This window comes from Balaenoptera borealis (genome assembly GCF_965194805.1).
Source record: "Balaenoptera borealis genome assembly, chromosome: 1".
NCBI lineage: Eukaryota > Metazoa > Chordata > Mammalia > Artiodactyla > Balaenopteridae > Balaenoptera > Balaenoptera borealis.
The window spans coordinates 171,636,735-171,655,280 of NC_138860.1; the positions used below are offsets into that span (position 1 = coordinate 171,636,735).

The 18,546-nt window shown below is 47.1% G+C and overlaps 1 protein-coding gene and 1 long non-coding RNA gene across 2 annotated transcripts in view; one reads left to right on the forward strand and one right to left on the reverse strand.

Moving 5' to 3' along the window:
- The window catches only part of OPRD1 (opioid receptor delta 1), a 56,516-nt gene that overhangs the window by 24,536 nt on the left and 13,434 nt on the right, over positions 1-18,546 (reverse strand). Inside the window, exon 2 of the mRNA XM_082348421.1 lies at positions 501-850. Within this exon, the coding sequence (XP_082204547.1) occupies positions 501-850 (350 nt within the window). The remainder of the gene's footprint in view (positions 1-500; positions 851-18,546) is intronic.
- Positions 781-15,443, forward strand: LOC309608695. Its single transcript, XR_014233068.1, has 2 exons — positions 781-1,244; positions 1,346-15,443. It is a non-coding gene; the product is annotated as an uncharacterized lncRNA (long non-coding RNA).

Genomic DNA, 18,546 nt, shown 5'->3' on the forward strand with positions numbered 1-18,546 from the left:
AGGTGGTTACTGTACTAATTATCATTTTACTCTGAGGAAATGCACCTGTCATTCTGTGCAGGCCATTCTCTAGGCCTTGCTTTGGTCATCTGGGGCAATGGGGTGGAAGGGAATTTGGGATGGGATTGCAGATCTTGTGGCCCGCACTGCTCACTGGTCAGTGACACCCTCACCCCACTGGCTATCCATCCATCTCCCTAAAGGTCAGTCATCCACACATCTAGCCATCTGTAATCCCATTTATAAACTTCCTTTGGCCAGCGACCCATATGACCACCGACCAGTCATGCAGCCTCACAACAGTCCACCATTCCCATTCCCATTTGTTGACTATTCACAGTCCCACTGGCCAGACATCCACACTTTCATTGATCAGCAATCCATACTTCCATTGGTGAGCCACTTACACCCACCCTGGTAAGTGGCCTGCAAACCCACAGAGGCCTGTGAGCTGCCTCCTGTGGTCAGTGACCTGTACCAAGGCTCCCTCCCTCACTCACCCCGGGGGCGGGTCACGGCCATGACCATGATGGGTACACCAACACCCGAGGCCAGGACCCAGATGCAGATGTTGATCAGCTTGGCCTTGGCAGGTGTGCGTAAGTCCAGGGCCTTGACAGGGTGGCAGACGGCAATATAGCGGTCGACACTCATCATGGTGAGCGTGAAGATGCTGGTGAACATATTGTAGTAGTCAATGGAGAGCACAACTTTGCAAAGCAGTTCCCCAAAGGGCCACGTCTCCATCAGGTACTTGGCACTCTGGAAGGGCAGTGTGCTGGTGGCCAGTGCGTCTGCCAAGGCCAAGTTGAAGATGTAGATGTTGGTGGCCGTCTTCATCTTCGTGTACCTTAAAAGGAAGTGCATTTGTAATTTTTCCATTTCACAGATTTCAGTTCCACACGAAACTCAGGGAGGGAAAATGACTTGCCAAACATCACACAAAAGGTCAGGGGCAGAAGTGGGACTAGAACCCGGAACTATCTGATTCAGCATCACTCCTTTCCACTATAACAGATGCAAAAGGAGTTCTCCGGCAGGGGGTAACTTTGGCAGGAGGTATTGGAGGAAAAACCCTTATCTTCCCAGGGGTTCTAAGCAATATGGTTAAAGATAAAGCTGGGCTCCAGAGGAAAACAGGCCTAGGTCCTAATTCTGCCTCTACTATTTATTAGCTGAGTGACTCTAGACTAGTAAGTTGAACTCTCTAAGCCTCAGTGTCCATAACTGTAAAAAACTGTACAGTCCATAACTGTAAAAGTATGCCTTGTCTATCTCACAAGCTTAATCATTCTGATAGCTGCTACTTATTGAGCCTTGACAATGAGCCAGGCCTTGTCCTAAGTCTTTTACACAACCTCATAGGGTTGTTATAAAATTTAGTGAGATGATATAGCATTTAGCACTGAGCTCAAAGCATGGTAAGTGCTCAGTATGTGATAGCTGTTATTATTCTTCATATATAAGAATGAAGCTGGGGGCTAGACCAGAGCGACCTGACCCTCTGGCCTCTGCCACTGACCTGGCCTTTTGGGAATATGACTAGCCAGCTCCGAGGAAGCCAGGGCAAACTGGCTGGGGCCTTAGACTGCCTGGGTATTCTCCATGGTAGACCAGGGCTCCCAGTCTATGGTCCCATCCAGACCATCTTATCCCCAGGTAGCTGGACTCACCCAGCTGTGGGGAAGGGGAGCAGGTGACAGAGTCACACATCTGACCCAGGGCATGAGCCCAGGTGTCCAACAGATGTCTGCAACAAGCTGGGCACCCAGAGTTCTGCAACGTCCCTCCATGCTCTACGCTGCCGCCCAGCTGCCTGCACTACAGCTGACCCCTTGTCGGGCCAACATTTATAGTCACAACGCCTCTGTACCAGGGCCTGGGCTGGGCACCGGATAGCCTGGAGGAGGCTAAATACACTGAAATAGACCATCCCCGTGCAGTGTGATCATCACAGAAACACATGCACACTGAGGCAGGGGTAAGGATGCCTTTCATGCCCCTGGAATGATCTGAGAAACCCAGGGAAGGGTTGCATGAGCAACTCCTCACATTTCAGAGCAGGAAGAGCCCTGAGAGATTGAGGGGAAGTGATTTTACTACCGTGTGGTCCAAGGACTCCCAAAGGAATTACCGGAAGAGCCTGTGAGAAGTGCAAATTCTTGGACCCCACCCCAGACCTTCTCAATATTTTTTTTTTGGAGGGGGGCCATGCGTGGCACGTGGGATCTTTGCTCCCCGACCAGGGATCGAACCCATGCCCCCTGCATTGGAAGCGCAGAGTCTTAACCACTGGACCACCAGGGAAGTCCCCTTCTCAATCTTAATCTCTGGAAATCAGGCCCGGGAATCTTCATCTTTAACAAGACAACACACACACACACACACACACACACACACACACACACACACACATATGATTCTCACGGAGTTTAGTTTGAGAAACAGTATGTAGCCTAAAGCCCACACAGGGGAGAGACGGGAAACTAACCCAAGGTCACAGAGCGACAGCGGCAGAACCAAGGTGAGAACTTGGACCTCCCGGCTCCCAGACAGTGCTCTCTCCACCCTCCACCAAGGGTGGAAGCACGCTGTGTGCCTCTACTCCTCCGGGCCGGAATCCCCCTGACACCATGCCGAGCCCGGGGCACCCAGGATGAGCACACCCAGTGTGTTTTGAATGACTGAATGAACTCATATCAGCTAAGGCTGTTCCTTCATGAAGGGACTGATTTTTTTGGTTAAAAAAAAAAAATTGACTCCTTCATGGTCCTCCAGGGCCAGCATCTGTCCCACTCCCTCCCCAAATAACTGTCATCTGCCCTGGGCTGGAGAAGCAAAAAGTTTTGCTTGGAGACAGCAGAACTGCAAGTCCCGGGAAGTCTGCCTTCAGCGGGTGCAGGAACAGTTGTGTGGGAGGCCGCCTCAACCCCACAGCTGACTAGTCTAATTTCACTTCTTTTACGCAGAACAATCAGAGGCTGTTCTTTGCTTGCTATTTTGATTTGGGAAGGATCCTTCAATTCCCAGAGGGGGCTGGGACGCTGGGAAGCGGGTGATGAAGCTGCTGTAGCTGGTCCAGGCAGGGCTGAGGCACAGCCGACTCTGGCAGGCGGGGCCCCAGCAGAGGGAGAGGGAGGCCTCCAATCACAGGCCTCCCCACCACCCCCACGGCTCACCGGCTGTCAAGCCCCGTCCTCCTCCCCTCCTCAGGCAAATCCTGCCACTCTCTGGCTCTCAGCCCCGTAGGGCCTCCCCAAAGTTCCTCCACATTCCACAAACTGGCCCTGACCACCTCTTGCGTCTCAGCTCCCAGAACCTTCCCCCTGATGGATGTGCCCCCCACCCACGATCCCGGCCTCTCTGCTGTTCCTTGGACACGTCAAGCCCATCCCACCTCAGGGCCTCCAGACTGCTGCTCTCTCAGCCTGGAACCCTCATCCTCCAAATTTTGCCTGGCTTGTTCCTTCACTTAATTCAGGACTCTATTCAAATATCTCCTCCTCAGAGAAGCTGCCCTGCCCTCTCTATCTTAAGTATCCTCTCTTCCCTCTCTTTACGCTGCTTCCTTCTTCTTTACAGCACGAACCACCCCCTGACTTTCTCTTCTTTTCTCTCCCTTTGCCTCTCTCGCCCACGTAAGCTCCCTGAAGGCAGGGCACTTAGCCCACCTCGTTCCCTGCTGTATCGTCAGGACTACTAATGGTACCTGGCAAATAGCAGGCTCTCAATAGACATTTGTGGTCCAGATGTCTTAGTCCAAGCCCCCTCAGTTCTCACGGGAACCATCACAGCAGGCTCCCTGCCCCACCCTTCATCCTCCACATGAAAAGGTAGATTTTCGCAGGCAGATTCGACTCTACCGCTTACAATCCTTCCATGGCTCCCCACTGCCATCTGGATAAAAACCAAACTCCTCACACTGGCATTCCATCTGGGTAGCCTCCCTTCCCACTGTGCCTGCCCATCACATCCAGTCACATCTGTGGTTCCCTCAGATGCTCGTTCATTCTAGCAAGCCCTCCCTCCTAAGAGACAGCCACTGTGATGGTTTGGCAGGAATCCTTCCAAACCGCATATATGTGGTTTCTGCCAATGTAATACAATTACCTAGTGTTACAGTACGATAATGAAAACACTTGCCCCTCTGCCCTACCCCATCCTCAATTCTCTGTCCTGCTCACCAGAGGCAACCACTTTTAATGTTTTTAATTGTTTTTCTAGTGATTATCTCCATAATTCTAAATAATATGCTTAAATGTCTATTTCTTGATGTATCTGTTTTAGACAGTACCTGTTGAAGTTTGTATTCGGTTAAGCCAGGCTATGCAGCAGCAACAGACAATCCCAAAATCTCAGTGGCTTAACACAAAAAAAGCTTTATTTCTTACCCTTGCAGAATCCATTCAGTGTCTCCAGCACAACCATATTCCATGAGGCAATTCCAGCCTGCTTCAATCTTGTGGCTCTGCTATCTTAACCCAAGGCCTCCTTGGCCACCACAAAGAAGGACAGCCACAGGGTCATCTAAGCTTCATTCTAGCTGCAAGACAGTACTTTCACCTGAAGCTGACTGACCAGAACTAGTTATATGGCCCCACCCAACTGCAAGGGGCTGAGAAGTAAGTAGTCTTTCATGTGCCCAGAAGGAGGGAGAACCAAATATTAGTGAACACAACTAAGATCCTCCACAACCCTCTAATATGGTAGATGAGGATTAACTCTCTTATACTACACAACTTCCTCTCTCCATCCTCCCAATATAGTTCTACCACAATTTAAAAATTTTTAGCTAAATTGATATTCAGGGTTTACTTTTTTTCAGGGTTTATATTCTTTTTTTTTCTTTTAAGCTTTTTTTTTAAAATTTTAGGCTGTGTTGGGTCTTCGTTGCTGTGCACAGGCTTTCTCTAGTTGCGGCGAGGGGGGGCTGCTCTTCATTGTGGTGCGCAAGCTTCTCATTGTGGTGGCTTCTCTTGTTGTGGAGCACGGGCTCTAGGCACGTGGGCTTCAGTAGTTGTGGCTCGCGGTCTCTAGAGCACAGGCTCAGTAGTTGTGGCGCACAGGCTTAGTTGCTCTGCGGCACGTGGGATCTTCCCCGACCAGGGCTTGAACCCATGTCCCCTGCATTGACAGGCGGATTCTTAACCACTGAGACACCAGGGAAGCCCCACAGGGTTTACATTCTTATGACTTTGTAGATACTGTCCACTGAGCCAAATGGCATACTATAGTTACATTTATTTTCTAGTACTGATTTTTGTTTTTCCTGGAGTTAATAATTATCTCTTTTTTTCATTTGCTTAGTTCTGTGTACATATTGATAAATCTCTTCAAACACTCCAGCAGACCCATAAAATGCCTTTTCCATGCAGTCACATAATCTATCAGTTCCTTTTGCTTTTCTAGTGAATCCACTTCCTGGAGCTTCCCTCCTCCCCTTTCAATCTGGGACTGGTTGCTTTCTAGACAAGCTGCACACCTGTTTCCTGGGCTACAAGTCTTTTTATCTTGGTTTATGCCCTTATTTTAGTGGAGCATATCCTCTCTAGTCATTTCCTAAGAAAGGGCACATAGGAAGTAAAAATTTTACACCCTTGCATGTCTGAAAATGTCTTTCTTCTATCCTCACTTCTGATTTCATTCATTCTACACAAAAGAGTAGATTGGAAATCATTTTCCCTCAGAAAATTGAAGGCATGGCTCCCTCATCTTCTAGTTACTAGTATTGTCACTGAGGTATCTGAAACAATTCTGATTCCTGATGTTTTGTATGTAATCTGTCCTCCCCACCCCTGAAACTTTTAGGACCTTCTTTTTATTCCCAGTACTCTGACATTTGTGATGATGTGCCTTAGGATGGCTCTTTTTCATTAGGTCCTCTCAGTCTGAGGTTTATGCCCTTCAGTATACAATGTCCTCTCATCATTTCTTTGATCACTTCCTCCCCTCTGCTTTCTCTGGAATCCCTGGACAATCTGGTAGTCAGATATCGGGTCCCCTGGATTGATCATCTAATTTTCTTATCTTTTTTATTTTCCATCTTTTTGGTCCATCTTCTGGGAAATTTCCTTTTCATTACCTCTCAACCTTTCTACTGACTTTTTTAAACTTTGTTTTGTCTCTCATGTTTTATTTTCCCAGTGCACTTTCTTCTCTTATTGTTCCTTTTTATATAGCATTTATAGCATCTTATTTCATGGATATAATATCTTCTCTACTCTCTCTGAGGATACTAATAATTTTTGTTTTGTATTTTCTTCTGCTCTCTGCATTATCTATCTGCTTCAAACATTTTTCTTTATTTGTCTGCTTTGGCTTCCCTCTTTTGTCCTGGAGACTTCCTTCAAATATCCTGTGATATGTGACTAAAGGTTGGTCTTTGAGTGAAGCACTAATTAACTAATTGATAGTTCTTGGGGTGGGGGGCTGTCAACTGGTGTGCTTCATTCTACGGGGATTGAATGAAGATCTGGCTTTTACACTAGGAACATTTAAATATCAGTGTCTGTAGGTCTCTTCTTTGGGGCCTTCAGAAGAGAATCCTCCTATTTCCTGCCTGGGGAGCACACTTCTGGCTGTCAGGATTCTGGTCAGCTGTCAGAGCTGGAGAAGGGGTCTGGGAAACCTCCATTTTTTTCCTTTGGTATCTCACTCTGACCCTTTCTGTGTCTACTGGTCCCAAGTTCAGTTCCTCCAGGTTAACTTCTCCAAGGAAAACACCCTGACCTCCTGCAGAGCGGAAGGGTGGCCACCTGACTGTGCAGGGTACAAGGGATGGGGGACTAAGGGTCTCACTGCTCTCTCTATAGGTAATCAATCCCTGCCCCTGTTTTCAGCCCCACACCTCACCCCTTCTTAGCCTGTTCCTCCTCTTTGAATTGCTTTTCATCATCCAAATTTGTGTTGCCATACCTTAAAGAACATAAACTGAGACACAAGAGATGAAGTGACTTTGCCCAAGGTCACATGGCCATTAAGTGGCAGAGCTGGTATTTAACTCAGGAAGTCTAGGGCCAACACCTGGTAATGACTTGGCTATTCTGCCCCTCCATGGTTGTTACCTTCCTTCCTCCTCCACATTCCAAAAAGTCAAGGAATGTGAGCTTATTATAAGCTGAGGTTTGTTCACTCATCCAACAGGTATTAATCGAGCAGCTGGTATGTGCCAGGCACTGAGTAACGGATATAGGAGTAAAGATGGCAGTCTGACTTCTTGAAATTTATGGTCTCAGGGAGGGGACAGACACTGAACAAATTGCTGCACTTTTTAGGCAGGGGAGTGATGTGGTTTGATTTATGTGTGTTTCTCAAAAGATCATTCTGACTACTGTGTGGAGGCTAGTTGTAGGGCAGAGCAAGAATGGGCGAGAGAATGAATTTCCTAGGAAGATAAATTACTTATTTCCCCACATCTCAAAATCCTACTGTTGGTCTCTAATTCCTTTTTTTTTTTTCCTATTTCAAAAAGTTGTAGATATGACATTAGACCCTTATATTATACCATATTTAAAAAATAACTCAAAATGGATATAAGACCTAAATGTAAGAGCTAAAACAATAAAACTCTTAGAAGAAAACATAGAGGGAAAGTTTCGTGCACTGGATTTGGCAGTGACTTCTGGGATATGACACCAAAAGCACAGGCAACAAAAGAAAAAATAGATAAACTGGACTACATCAATAGTCAAAGTTGGGGCTTCCCTGGTGGCGCAGTGGTTAACAACCCGCCTGCCAAGGCAGAGGACATGGGTTCGAGCCCTGGTCCGGGAAGTTCCCACATGCCGCGGAGGAACGAAGCCCGTGCGGCACAACTACTGAACCTGTGCTCTAGAGCCCACGAGCCACAACTACGGAAGCCCGCGTGCCTAGAGCCCATGCTCCGCAACAAGAGAAGCCACCACAATGAGAAGCCCGCGCACTGCAACGAAGAGCAGCCCCCGCTCACCACAACTAGAGAAAGCCTGCAAGCAGCAACGAAGACCCACCGCAGCCAAAAATAAATAAATAAAATTAATTAATTAATTTTAAAAAATCATATTAAAAAGCTATAAAAAAAAAGATACTCAACATCATTAATCATTAGAGAAATGCAAATCAAAACCACAATGAGATACCACTTAGGATGGCTACTATTAAAAAAAAAAAAACAGAAAATAACAATTGTTGATGAGGATGTGAAGAAATTAGAACCCTTGTGCACTGTTGGGTGAATGTACAATGGTGCAGCCACTGTGAAAAATAGCATGGCAATTACTCAAAAAATTGAAAATAGAATTGCTATATGACCCAGCAATTCCACTTCCAGGTATATATCCAAAAGAATTAAAAGTAGGGTCTTGAAGAGATATCTGTACACCCATGTTCAAAGTAGCATCATTCACAATAACCAAAAGGTACCCATTGACGAATGAATGGATAAACAAAATGTGGTCTATACATTCAATGGAACATTATTCAGCCATAAAAAGGAAGGAAATTCTGACACGCTACAACATAGATGAGCCTTAAGGACATTGGGCCAAGTGAAATAAGCCACCCACAAAAAGACAAAAACCTCTATGATTCCACTCATATGAGGTACTTAGATTAGTCAGTCATAGCAGCAGAAAGTAGAATGGTGGTTGCCAGGGGCTGGGGGAAGAGGGAAATGGGGAGTTATTATTTAATGGGTACAGAGCCTCAGTTTGAGAAGATAAAAAAAAGTTCTGGACATGGATGGTGGTGATGGCTGCACAACAGTGTGAATGTACTTAACGTCAGTGAACCGTACACTTAAAAACGGTTAAAATGGTAAAGTTTATGTTATGTGTATTGTACCGCTATAAAAAAAGAAGCTGTGGCTATAATCAAGTGCTCTCACTGTGTCTGTTTTCTAAGCTAGAGAGTTTGGTGAGGGAGTCCTTTAGAGCCACTCGGATCTTAGCTCCTCAACATACTTAGCTGTGTGATCTTGAATATATTACTTCACCTCTCTGAAGCTGTTTCCCTCATTGGTAATTTCAGTGTAATCATGGTTTTTAGGAGCCAACACATGTGAAAGTGTCTAGCTTACTAGCCAGCACACAAACAAGAATTAGCAGCCCTTTTGGGTTTATTTCCCCTGATATTTTTTGCTTTTTTTTCTCATAGAATTCAATCCTCTATGGATTGGACCTAACCCTGGGGGTGAACTCTACTGCCTCTGCAATGCCTTGGGAAGCTCTTTGGTTTTTTTCTAGGTCAAAATCCCCTTTAAGCTCATCTTGAATTCCATAGCCACTGGGGAATTTGCTCCCAACCATCCTTCTCACACCCCACAGAGGCTACCCTTATATGAAGCACCAAGTGGCCGACCATGTTGGTTTCAGAGCCCTAAATCCAGTCCATCATCTGTCAAACAAGCCCCCCTGGCAGGGAAGAACACAACCACCTCTACCATTTTCCTTCAATTTGATGGCGACTGGGCATGTTCTCTGACTGACGCACAACCCAGGCCACATTAAATCCACACACGCTCCTGGGTCTCTGGAGAGCTGGGCTTCTCAACCGACAAGGAAGCTCCTAGTAAGAATTTCCTCCCCCAGGCAAAGCCAGGGCAGCGTGCTGACGTCTTAATGCCTGGTGCCCAGAAGAAGGCTGAAACGGTCTCTCCTTTGTACAGGGCCTTGATGGGACTGGTCTGACAGTTTTGGGTGGGTGGTTTGTTTTCTTTAAGCAATATTCTCTGTCTTTTCTTTCATGTACCAGGCACTATGCCAAAAGCAGTGAATGCATGATTTCATTTCATCCTCACTGCAACCCTGAGTGTTAAGACCATGCATGGAACGTCCCCGTTCTACAGAGGAGCTAAGTTAGATGGCTCATACAAAGACACGCGGCTAGGAAGTGACAATGGCAGCATTCAAACTCAGACTTGGTTTCCAGAGCCCACACTTATAAGCACTCGAGTCCGTACGTCACTGTTCACTGTCTCCCTGCCACCTGCCACCTGCGCTAGCTTATCACACGTTGGCCATGGGGAGGGGACCAGTCTGGAGGCCGGGACCAAAGGGAGGGAACTGGTCCAGAGGTGGGCTGCCTCCAGAGCCTTCGCCTGTTTTCACACATTCCTCAACCCTGCGAGGGTTTGGAGATCTGCTCACAGCCCAGGCAGGGTCGGGGAGAGACAGACTTATAAACGTCAGAACGATGTCACAGGCACCACGATGGGGCTCAGTGGGGCAAGGAGGAGAGGTCAATTCAGGACAAAACGTACACCTCTGGTCACAAGGGGGTGGCAACCAGTATTGAGGTACAACTACGTGCCAGGTCTTTCTCAGACATTATTTTATGTACTTCTTACACCTGTGTTTTGTTTTTTTAATGAATAATAAACATTTGTTGGACATTGACTCTTTGCCAGGCACTGGGAAAGCATTTCACATTATTTAATCTTCCTAGCACCCCTACAGGGTAGACAGTATTTATCATTCCCGATTTATAGAGAGCAGTAAAGGAACTTGTCCACGGTTGCAGTCAGAGGCTGAGCAGAGATTCAAACCCCGTGCTCTTCCCTGAGACCCCGGTGCCTTGCTCTGGACTTCAGTTTCAGCTTCTCCCCTGAGGACCCAAATTGTGCGCCCCTCACGTATTCTCTTTGACGAGGAAAACATAAGGTCCCGAAGGCGTGGCGTTGTCTTGGTCACCACTATGTGCCTGGGACTTCCAGCAGCGCCCAGCTCAGAGCAGGTGCTCAAAACACATCTGTTAGGGAATTCCCTGGCGGTTCAGTGGTTAGGACCGGGCGCTTTCACTGCTGGGGCCCAGGTTCAATCCCTGGTCAGGGAACTAAGATCCTACAGGCGTGGCCAAAAAACCAAGAAAACAGAAAACAAACAAAAAAAACACGTCTGTTGAATGAATGAACATCGACGTGTCTGTCCTCCACACTAGACTGGGACGTGCTGCAGGCAGGAACCGTGTCCCCTTCATGCTGTGCAGAGAGGACATAGTGTTTACTGGAGGACTCCCTGTGGGACAGTCAGGAGCCCTGATTCTTGGAAGTAACCAGTCACAGACCCAAGAGCTTTGGGACAAATTAGGACAGCTCTTCCTTCCGCCTCCCCCTCTCTCCCTTCCTCCCCTCCTCTCTTCTATCCTTAACCTGGACCAACCCAGGTCCCCTGAAGGACACCTGGGCCTGACCCTGTCTGCCCTGAATCTGCAGTGACTCAGCTCTGCCACTGCAAAGGGAAATGTTGTCAGATCATTTACCCAAAGCAGCTCATTTGTTTTTAACTAAACTGAGGGGTATTTTTTTTTCCTCTTACGCACAAGAGCTCATGGGGGTCAAAGCCGGGGCAAGAGACCTAAAAACAATAACAGCAAGAGCAACAAGCTAAGAGCACCAACCCTCTGTCTGACCGACCTTATGGCACCTTAGGAACCAAATCAAACAAAATGCTTGAGCCTAGATCAAAACTCATTTGGTCCCTAACAGCGTGGACTGCTGGAGCATTTAGAGTTAATTTTATTCCCCAATGTTTTGTGGAATAAAATTAACTCCCCAATGTTTTGTGAGATCTCAGAAATAACAGCTGCTCACTATAAAAGGTCCAAACAATACAGAATCACTTCATAAAGAAAATTTAAAAACCAACATCAATAGTACAGACTATCATTAACAGACAACAGGCAAACACACAGGCCCTGTTTTATATAAATGGGATCTGGTTCTAACATTATTAAATAACCTGTTTCTTTCTTCTCAAAAATATGCTGTGACCATCTTTCTATATCCACAGATACAAATTAATATAATTTTTGGTGACCGATTGTTATTCTAGTTTAGAGGTCAACAGGCTTTTTCTGTAAAGAGCCAGAGAGTAAATACTTTAGGCTTGGTAGGCCTAAATATTTGATAGGCCTAGTTGCATATTCTTCTGTTTCTTGCTTTTGTTCTTCTTTTTTTTTTTTTACAAGCCTTTAAAAGTGTAAAAACCATCTTTAGCCCAAGGACCATACAAAAACAGACTACAGGCTAGAGCTAGTCTCACTTATAGACACTAAAGCTCCTGAATAGTTACTTAATAAATCCCCCTTTAAAAGACATGTAGGTTGTCTCTGCTTTTTTGTTATTATAAACAATAGTGTGATAAACATCTTTGTGCACACGGATATCTGATGGTTTCCTTGGGGAAAATTCCTAGAATCTCAGAGATAGAAGGAAACTTCACAGTGAGGGCATTCCCTCTGTGGCACTCCAAATGGCTACGCAGCTTCTGCTTGAGTATATCCAGAGACAGGGAACTCACCACCTGTAGGCACAGTCCATCCTATTGTTGGGACCACTCACAGGATAACAACTTCTTCGTTTTATTTGAGCTGAAAACTGCCTCCTTCTCACCTGGCACCATTTTTCCTGGTTCTGCTCACAGAATCACAGAATCTAAACCTAACCCTTCTCCCTTCCACGTGTTGGAAAATAAAGATATTAACAGTACACAGGGGCTTCCCTGGTGGCACAGTGGTTGAGAATCCGCCTGCCATTGCAGGGAACACGGGCTCGATCCCTGGTCTGGGAAGATCCCACATGCCACAGAGCAGCTAAGCCCGTGCACCACAACTACCTAGCCTACGCTCTAGAGCCCGTGAGCCACAACTACTGAGCCCGCGTGCCGCAACTACTGAAGCCCGCGCTCCTAGAGCCCGTGCTCCACAACAAGAGAAGCCACCGCAATGAGAAGCCTGTGCACCGCAACGAAGACCCAATGCAGCCAAAAGTAAATAAATAAAATAAATAAATTTATTTAAAAAAAAAACAAACAGTACACACTTCACCCAGCTATGATGAGACCTGAGTTAGTACAAGTGCTCAGTATGTGTTAGGGGTTATGGCTGGTTGGTGAGCTGCCTTCTCACGCCGTATAGCCATTCCTTGGAGCCCTCATCTCGGTTGGGCCTCATGCATTCAAGAGTGTGATTCTCTGAGTAAAAATGATACCACCCTCTAGGTTAAGAGAGGACCCAAGATGATGCAGGTAAATCACATCACAGGCACTCAGGCCAGGCCTTGTCCCATCTCTCCAGGCAAGTAAGGGAGGCCAAATCCATTTTCTGTGGGATCTATAACCTCAAAGTCATTAATGTAGACACATGTCACAACAGGAAGGGTGGCCTCTGTGGACAAGTTTTCAGGTTTCCGCCCCATGGCTGGCTGTATTCACCATACCCAGATGTGGCAGGGTGGGGGTGGGGGGGAGGGTTCTTTTTTTTTTTCCTTTTTTACTTGTTTTTCTTTTCTTTTTTTTTTTCAGATGTGGTTTTTGCGTATTTATTACCTCACTGACATCACTGCTGGTGGAACACCAACTTAAGCCACACCCCCTGTCACTCATGGTCCCCAGACTGGCCTCCCTAGCTCACAACTTTGTTCCTCTCCTACTTTTTTTATTTGCACCACGTGGCAAGCAGGATCTTAGTTCTCTGACCAGGGATCAAACCGGCACCCCCTGCAGTGGAAGCACAGAGTCTTAACCACTGGACCACCAGGGAAGTCCCCCTCTCTTTCTACTTCTAAGCCGTTCCAGAAATTCCCCGCTCTCTGCACGTCCAGCAGATACCGTCACCACCAAGGCTTTAATAACTGTAGTGGGTTGAATGATGGCCCCTAAAAAACAGGTCCACGTCCCAACCCCCAGAACCTGTGAACGTGGTCTTATTTGGAAAAAGGATCTTTACATATGTAATTAAGTTAAGGATCTTGAGACCACCCTGGATTATATGGGTGGGCCCTAACTCTGATGACAAGTGTCTTTGTAAGAGACACACGGCACACAGGGAGAAGAGAAGGCTATGTGAAGATGGAAGCAGAGATTAGAGATAAGAGCGATGCAGTCCCAAGTCAAGGACTGCTGGTGCCACCAGGAGCTGAAGAGGAAAGGAAGGATTCGCCCCAAGAGCCCTCAGAGGGAGTGCAGCCCTGAATACACTATTTGGACTTCTGGCCTCCAGAACTGTAAGAGGGTAAACTTCTGTTGTCTTAAGCCATTAAGTTCGTGGTAATGTGTTACGGCAGCTCTAGGAAACTGATACAGTAAAAGCGCAGCCAAGGAGAAGCATGGACTTTGGCACCAGACACACCTAGATTTAAGCCCCAGCTCGACCTCTCACTGTGTGACCTTGGGCGAGTTCTAACTTCTCTGAGCCTCTGTATGCTCCTCTGTGAAGTGGGTATAAGCATCCTACTTCTCGAGGGTGTGGTGAGTGTGGAATGAGTTCATGCCTACGATGTCCCTAGCACACTGCCTGGCACACTCATATCGTAGTGGCTTCTCTTCTTGTCCAGATGAGGAAAATGGGCCCAGAATGACACCTGATGAGCTGCCCTGGGGTCCCAGGCTCCTGACTCCTTTCCTGGCCCTTGGTAACCTACTACCATTGGGGTGGGACACACAGCCCTGTGCTGGAACGTCAACACTAGAAGAGGCGCTGATCTAACACTGAGTTCAAACCTCCTCTCCCACTTTACAGATAGGGAAACTGAGGCCTGGAGAGGGAAAGACAAGTGTGCAATGTTACACAGGGTATCGGTTTCCCTGACTGCTGAGAGCCCAAGGTCTTTCTACTTCTCCAAGCTGCCCTCCCAGGAGCTAAGTCTCAGATGAGGGTTCAAGGTGGCTGAGGCCAAAAAGAAACAGGGGCTCCTATCCAAGGCTTCAGAATTCCTGACAAGGCCCTGGCCTACATGCTATGTCCCTGCGTCCAGTGATTAACCAATGTAGGGTGGGTCCATGGATGGAACTGTTCCCATTACTGTCATCATCTTTGCCACCATCTCCATCACAGCAGCTACACTGACTCAGTGCTTACACAGGCCTGATGTATTCTATTGTGTCCTACCATGACATTTACATAGATTATCTCATTTAATCACTCCAACAACCTTATGAAATTGCTACTATTATCATCTTCATACAGAGGAGGAAAGTGAGCCTTGGAGAGTGTACTGGGTTGAACAGTTACCCTCAAAATTCATGTCTACTTAGAACCTCAGAATGTGACCTTATTTGGAATTAGGGTCTTGGCGGATGTAATTCATTAAGATGTGGTCATACTAGATTAGGGTGGGCCCTAAATCCAATATGATGCAGAGACACACACAGAGGGACATGGCCATGTGAAAACAGAGGCAAAAATTGGAGTGATACAGTTGCAAGCTCAAGGGATACCAAGGATTGCCGGCAACCACCAGAAGCTTGGCGAGGAAGGATTCTTCCCCAGAGCCTTCAGAGGGAGCATGGCCCTGTTGATTTCAGACTTCTAGCCTCCTGAACTATAAAGAAAACATTTCTGTTGTTTTAAACCACCTAGTTTATGGTAATTTGTTATGACAGCCCTAGGAAACTGATACAGAGGGGTTAATCATCCTGACAGCCATGGCCTAAAACACAGAAGCAATGTCTGTTAAAATTGCTCCACTCCACAGCTCTCCCAACATAACAACTTTTTTCATCAGGAGTACAGAATGTTGGCACTGAAAGGAAAGATGGCTGATGAGAGCATTTACTGAGCATTTACTATGCGCCAGCTGCCCTGCTAAGGGCCATATGGGTGTTCACTATCCCACTGAATCTACCATCACAGGAGGTGAGCATTATTCTCCCCATTTTACAGGTGAGCAATGTTGAGGCTCAGAGGGATGAAGTAACTTACCCAAATTCCCGCAGCTGGGAGTGGCAGGGCCTAGGTTAGGCCTGGGTTGACTCCAGAACCCAGAGTCCTGACTTTACCCCATCTTCTCCCTGTCTGTCAAGTTCAACCCCTTTGTTTTACAAATGAGGAAACCAAGGCAGAGCTACAGCAGTGATCCCAAAGGCTCTGCCCACGCTGGGGGATAAACAGTTTAAATAAAACAACTGCCAGCCAACCAGGGTCCAGCTGGGGCTCCCTCTATTTGTAGACAAAGGGTGGTTGCTCTTCTGGCTGGCAAAACAAGCAGGGCTGGGCAGCAAGAGCTGGGAGCTACAACCCTGCCCACCATTTCACAGGAGTGGCGAGAGGCCAGAAATGAATTAGCTACCTCAGTTTTGGCAAAGCCTGAGGGAGGAAAGTGGTTAATTATAACGAGGCCCAGCGAGTGTGTCACAAGAGAAGATTAAGGACTGGAACAGGCTATACAGAGCTCCTGAGCCACACGTGAGCAGGGAGGCCGACCAGGGTGCACTCAGCAATAAACAGGGCAGACACCTTGTTCGGTTCAGTTCAAGAACCACAACATGCTCATGGGATGCAGGGAAGAGAAGCTCTTCTCCATCACCCTGGCTCTGCTTCCGGCATAAGGATGGCTGGACCAGGGCATGGGGCAGCCAGACCCAACGGAAGCCCTGAGAAAGCAGATTTCCTTAAGGGTGGCATGTCGGCCCATGGGTCTCTGGAAATAGGACACGTCCCTCCTACAAACACGTACTGACATGCTGCATGAGTGTCAGACCCTAGGCTGGGGCTCCAGCTACAAACAAAGGATGCTCGCTCCACCCGACACCCCCTCATTCGGGGAGAGAGAGAGAAATGAGCGATCAGCGGTTTGAAAAGTGTATGGTCTCTGATGGGGGACACATAGGACACTGTGGGAACACAGAGGAGGCATCAAAGAAGGCTCCCTGGAGGAAAGACTTACTAAGCTGAAAAGTAAGGGGTTTCTCTAGAGGAAACAGAGGCCTGAGGTTCCTACATGTCTTCTTTCCCTCTTGTAGTTGGGGGATTTTTATTATAGATCCCAAGAACCCCACAGAGGGAATTTCATTAACAAAGTGCCAACTAGATATTTAAGAAACACTCAGTGATGCCTCCTCAGAGTCAGGGATTGAGCTAGGAAACAGGATAGGAGATGAAGGGGATGCAGTTCCTGCCCTCCAGGAGCCACCAGTGTAAAATGGAAGTCAAACACAGGAACAAGCAATTACACTACAACCAGAAAACACCCACTTTAAGACCATCAATGTTTGTGTGCGTCTCCCCTTTTCCTATATGACAGGCACTGGATGAAGGTACTTGATTTACATCATTGCACTTAATCCTCACAACAAATGATGGTAGTAAGCACTATCACTGCATTTGGCAGACAAGGGGACTCTGAGGCTCAGAGAGGCAGATAAACTTGCCCAAGGTCACACAGCCTATAGGTTGTAGGACCAGGACTCAAGCCCAGGTCTGTCTGACCCTGTGATGGTAATTCATTTTATGTGTCAAAGTGGCTGGGCTATAGTACCCAGTTATTTAATAAAACACTAATTGAGGTGTTGCTGTGAAGGGATGTTGTAGATGTCATTAACATCTGCAGTCAGTTGACTTTAAGGAGATTATCCATGATAATGAGGGTCTGCCTTAAGAGCAAAACTGAGGTTTCCCAGAGGAAGAAGAAATTCCTCCTGTTGACCCCAGCATCAGCTCTTGCCTGAGAGTTGCCAGCCTGCCAGCCTGCCCTACAAATTTCAGACTTGCCTAGCCAGACCCCACAATTGCATCAGCCAATTCCTCAAAATATATCTTACTGGTCTTTTTTCTTTTCTGGTAGGACCTTGACTCATACAGAGCCGAAAGCCATGCTCTAGGCTAAGGATGGTGCCAGGAAGCCGCACCATCTCCTCACCCGGAAAAGGACAATGACAACCGCCACCACGCTGGGTTGTTTCAGGGGTCCAGCGTGATGAGAGGCAGCGTGATCAAATGGAGAGGGCAGGCCCTGCAATCACTTACTAACCTTGGTGTCCTTGGGCAAAAGTCTTATATCCCTGAGCCTCAGCTTCTTCATCTGTAAAACAGGCAGATAGTTCCTACCTCACAGAAGTGTCGTGAAGATAAGTGAGATTTTGCATGGACGGTCTCCTGTATGGAGCATTGTAATATGGCCAAAACGGATGCTTGGGACTTCCCTGGTGGCGCAGTGGTTAAGAATCCGCCTGCCAGTGCGGGGGACACAGGTTCGATCCCTGGTCTGGGAAGATCCCACATGCCGCGGAGCAACTAAGCCCGTGTGCCACAACTACTGAGCCCGTGTGCCGCAACTACTGAGCCTGCGCTCTACAGCCCGCGAGCCACAACTACTGAGCCCACGTGCCAAAACTACTGAAGCCCAACATATTGTATGATTTCATTTATATTAAATGTCCAGATTTGGCAAATCTATAGAGACAGAAAGTAGATTGGTGGTTACCCAGGCCTGGGGCAGGGCGTGGTAAGGGAGTGACTATTCGTGGTTATGGGGTTTCTTTTTGAGGTGATGAAAAGGTACTAAAATTGGTTGTGATGATGGTTACACAGCTCTGTTGCTATACTTTAAATGGGTGAATTGTATGGTATGTGAATTATATCTCAATAAAACTTTTATATTTAAAAAAGGTAAAAAAAAAAAAAAACCTACTGAAGCCCATGTGTCTAGAGCCCGTGCTCCGCAATAAGAGAAGCCACCGCAATGAGAAGCCCTCACACCGCAACGAAGAGTAGCCCCCGCTCTCTGCAACTAGAGAAAGCCCGTACAGCAACGAAGACCCAATGCAGCCAAAAATAAATACATAAATAAATAAA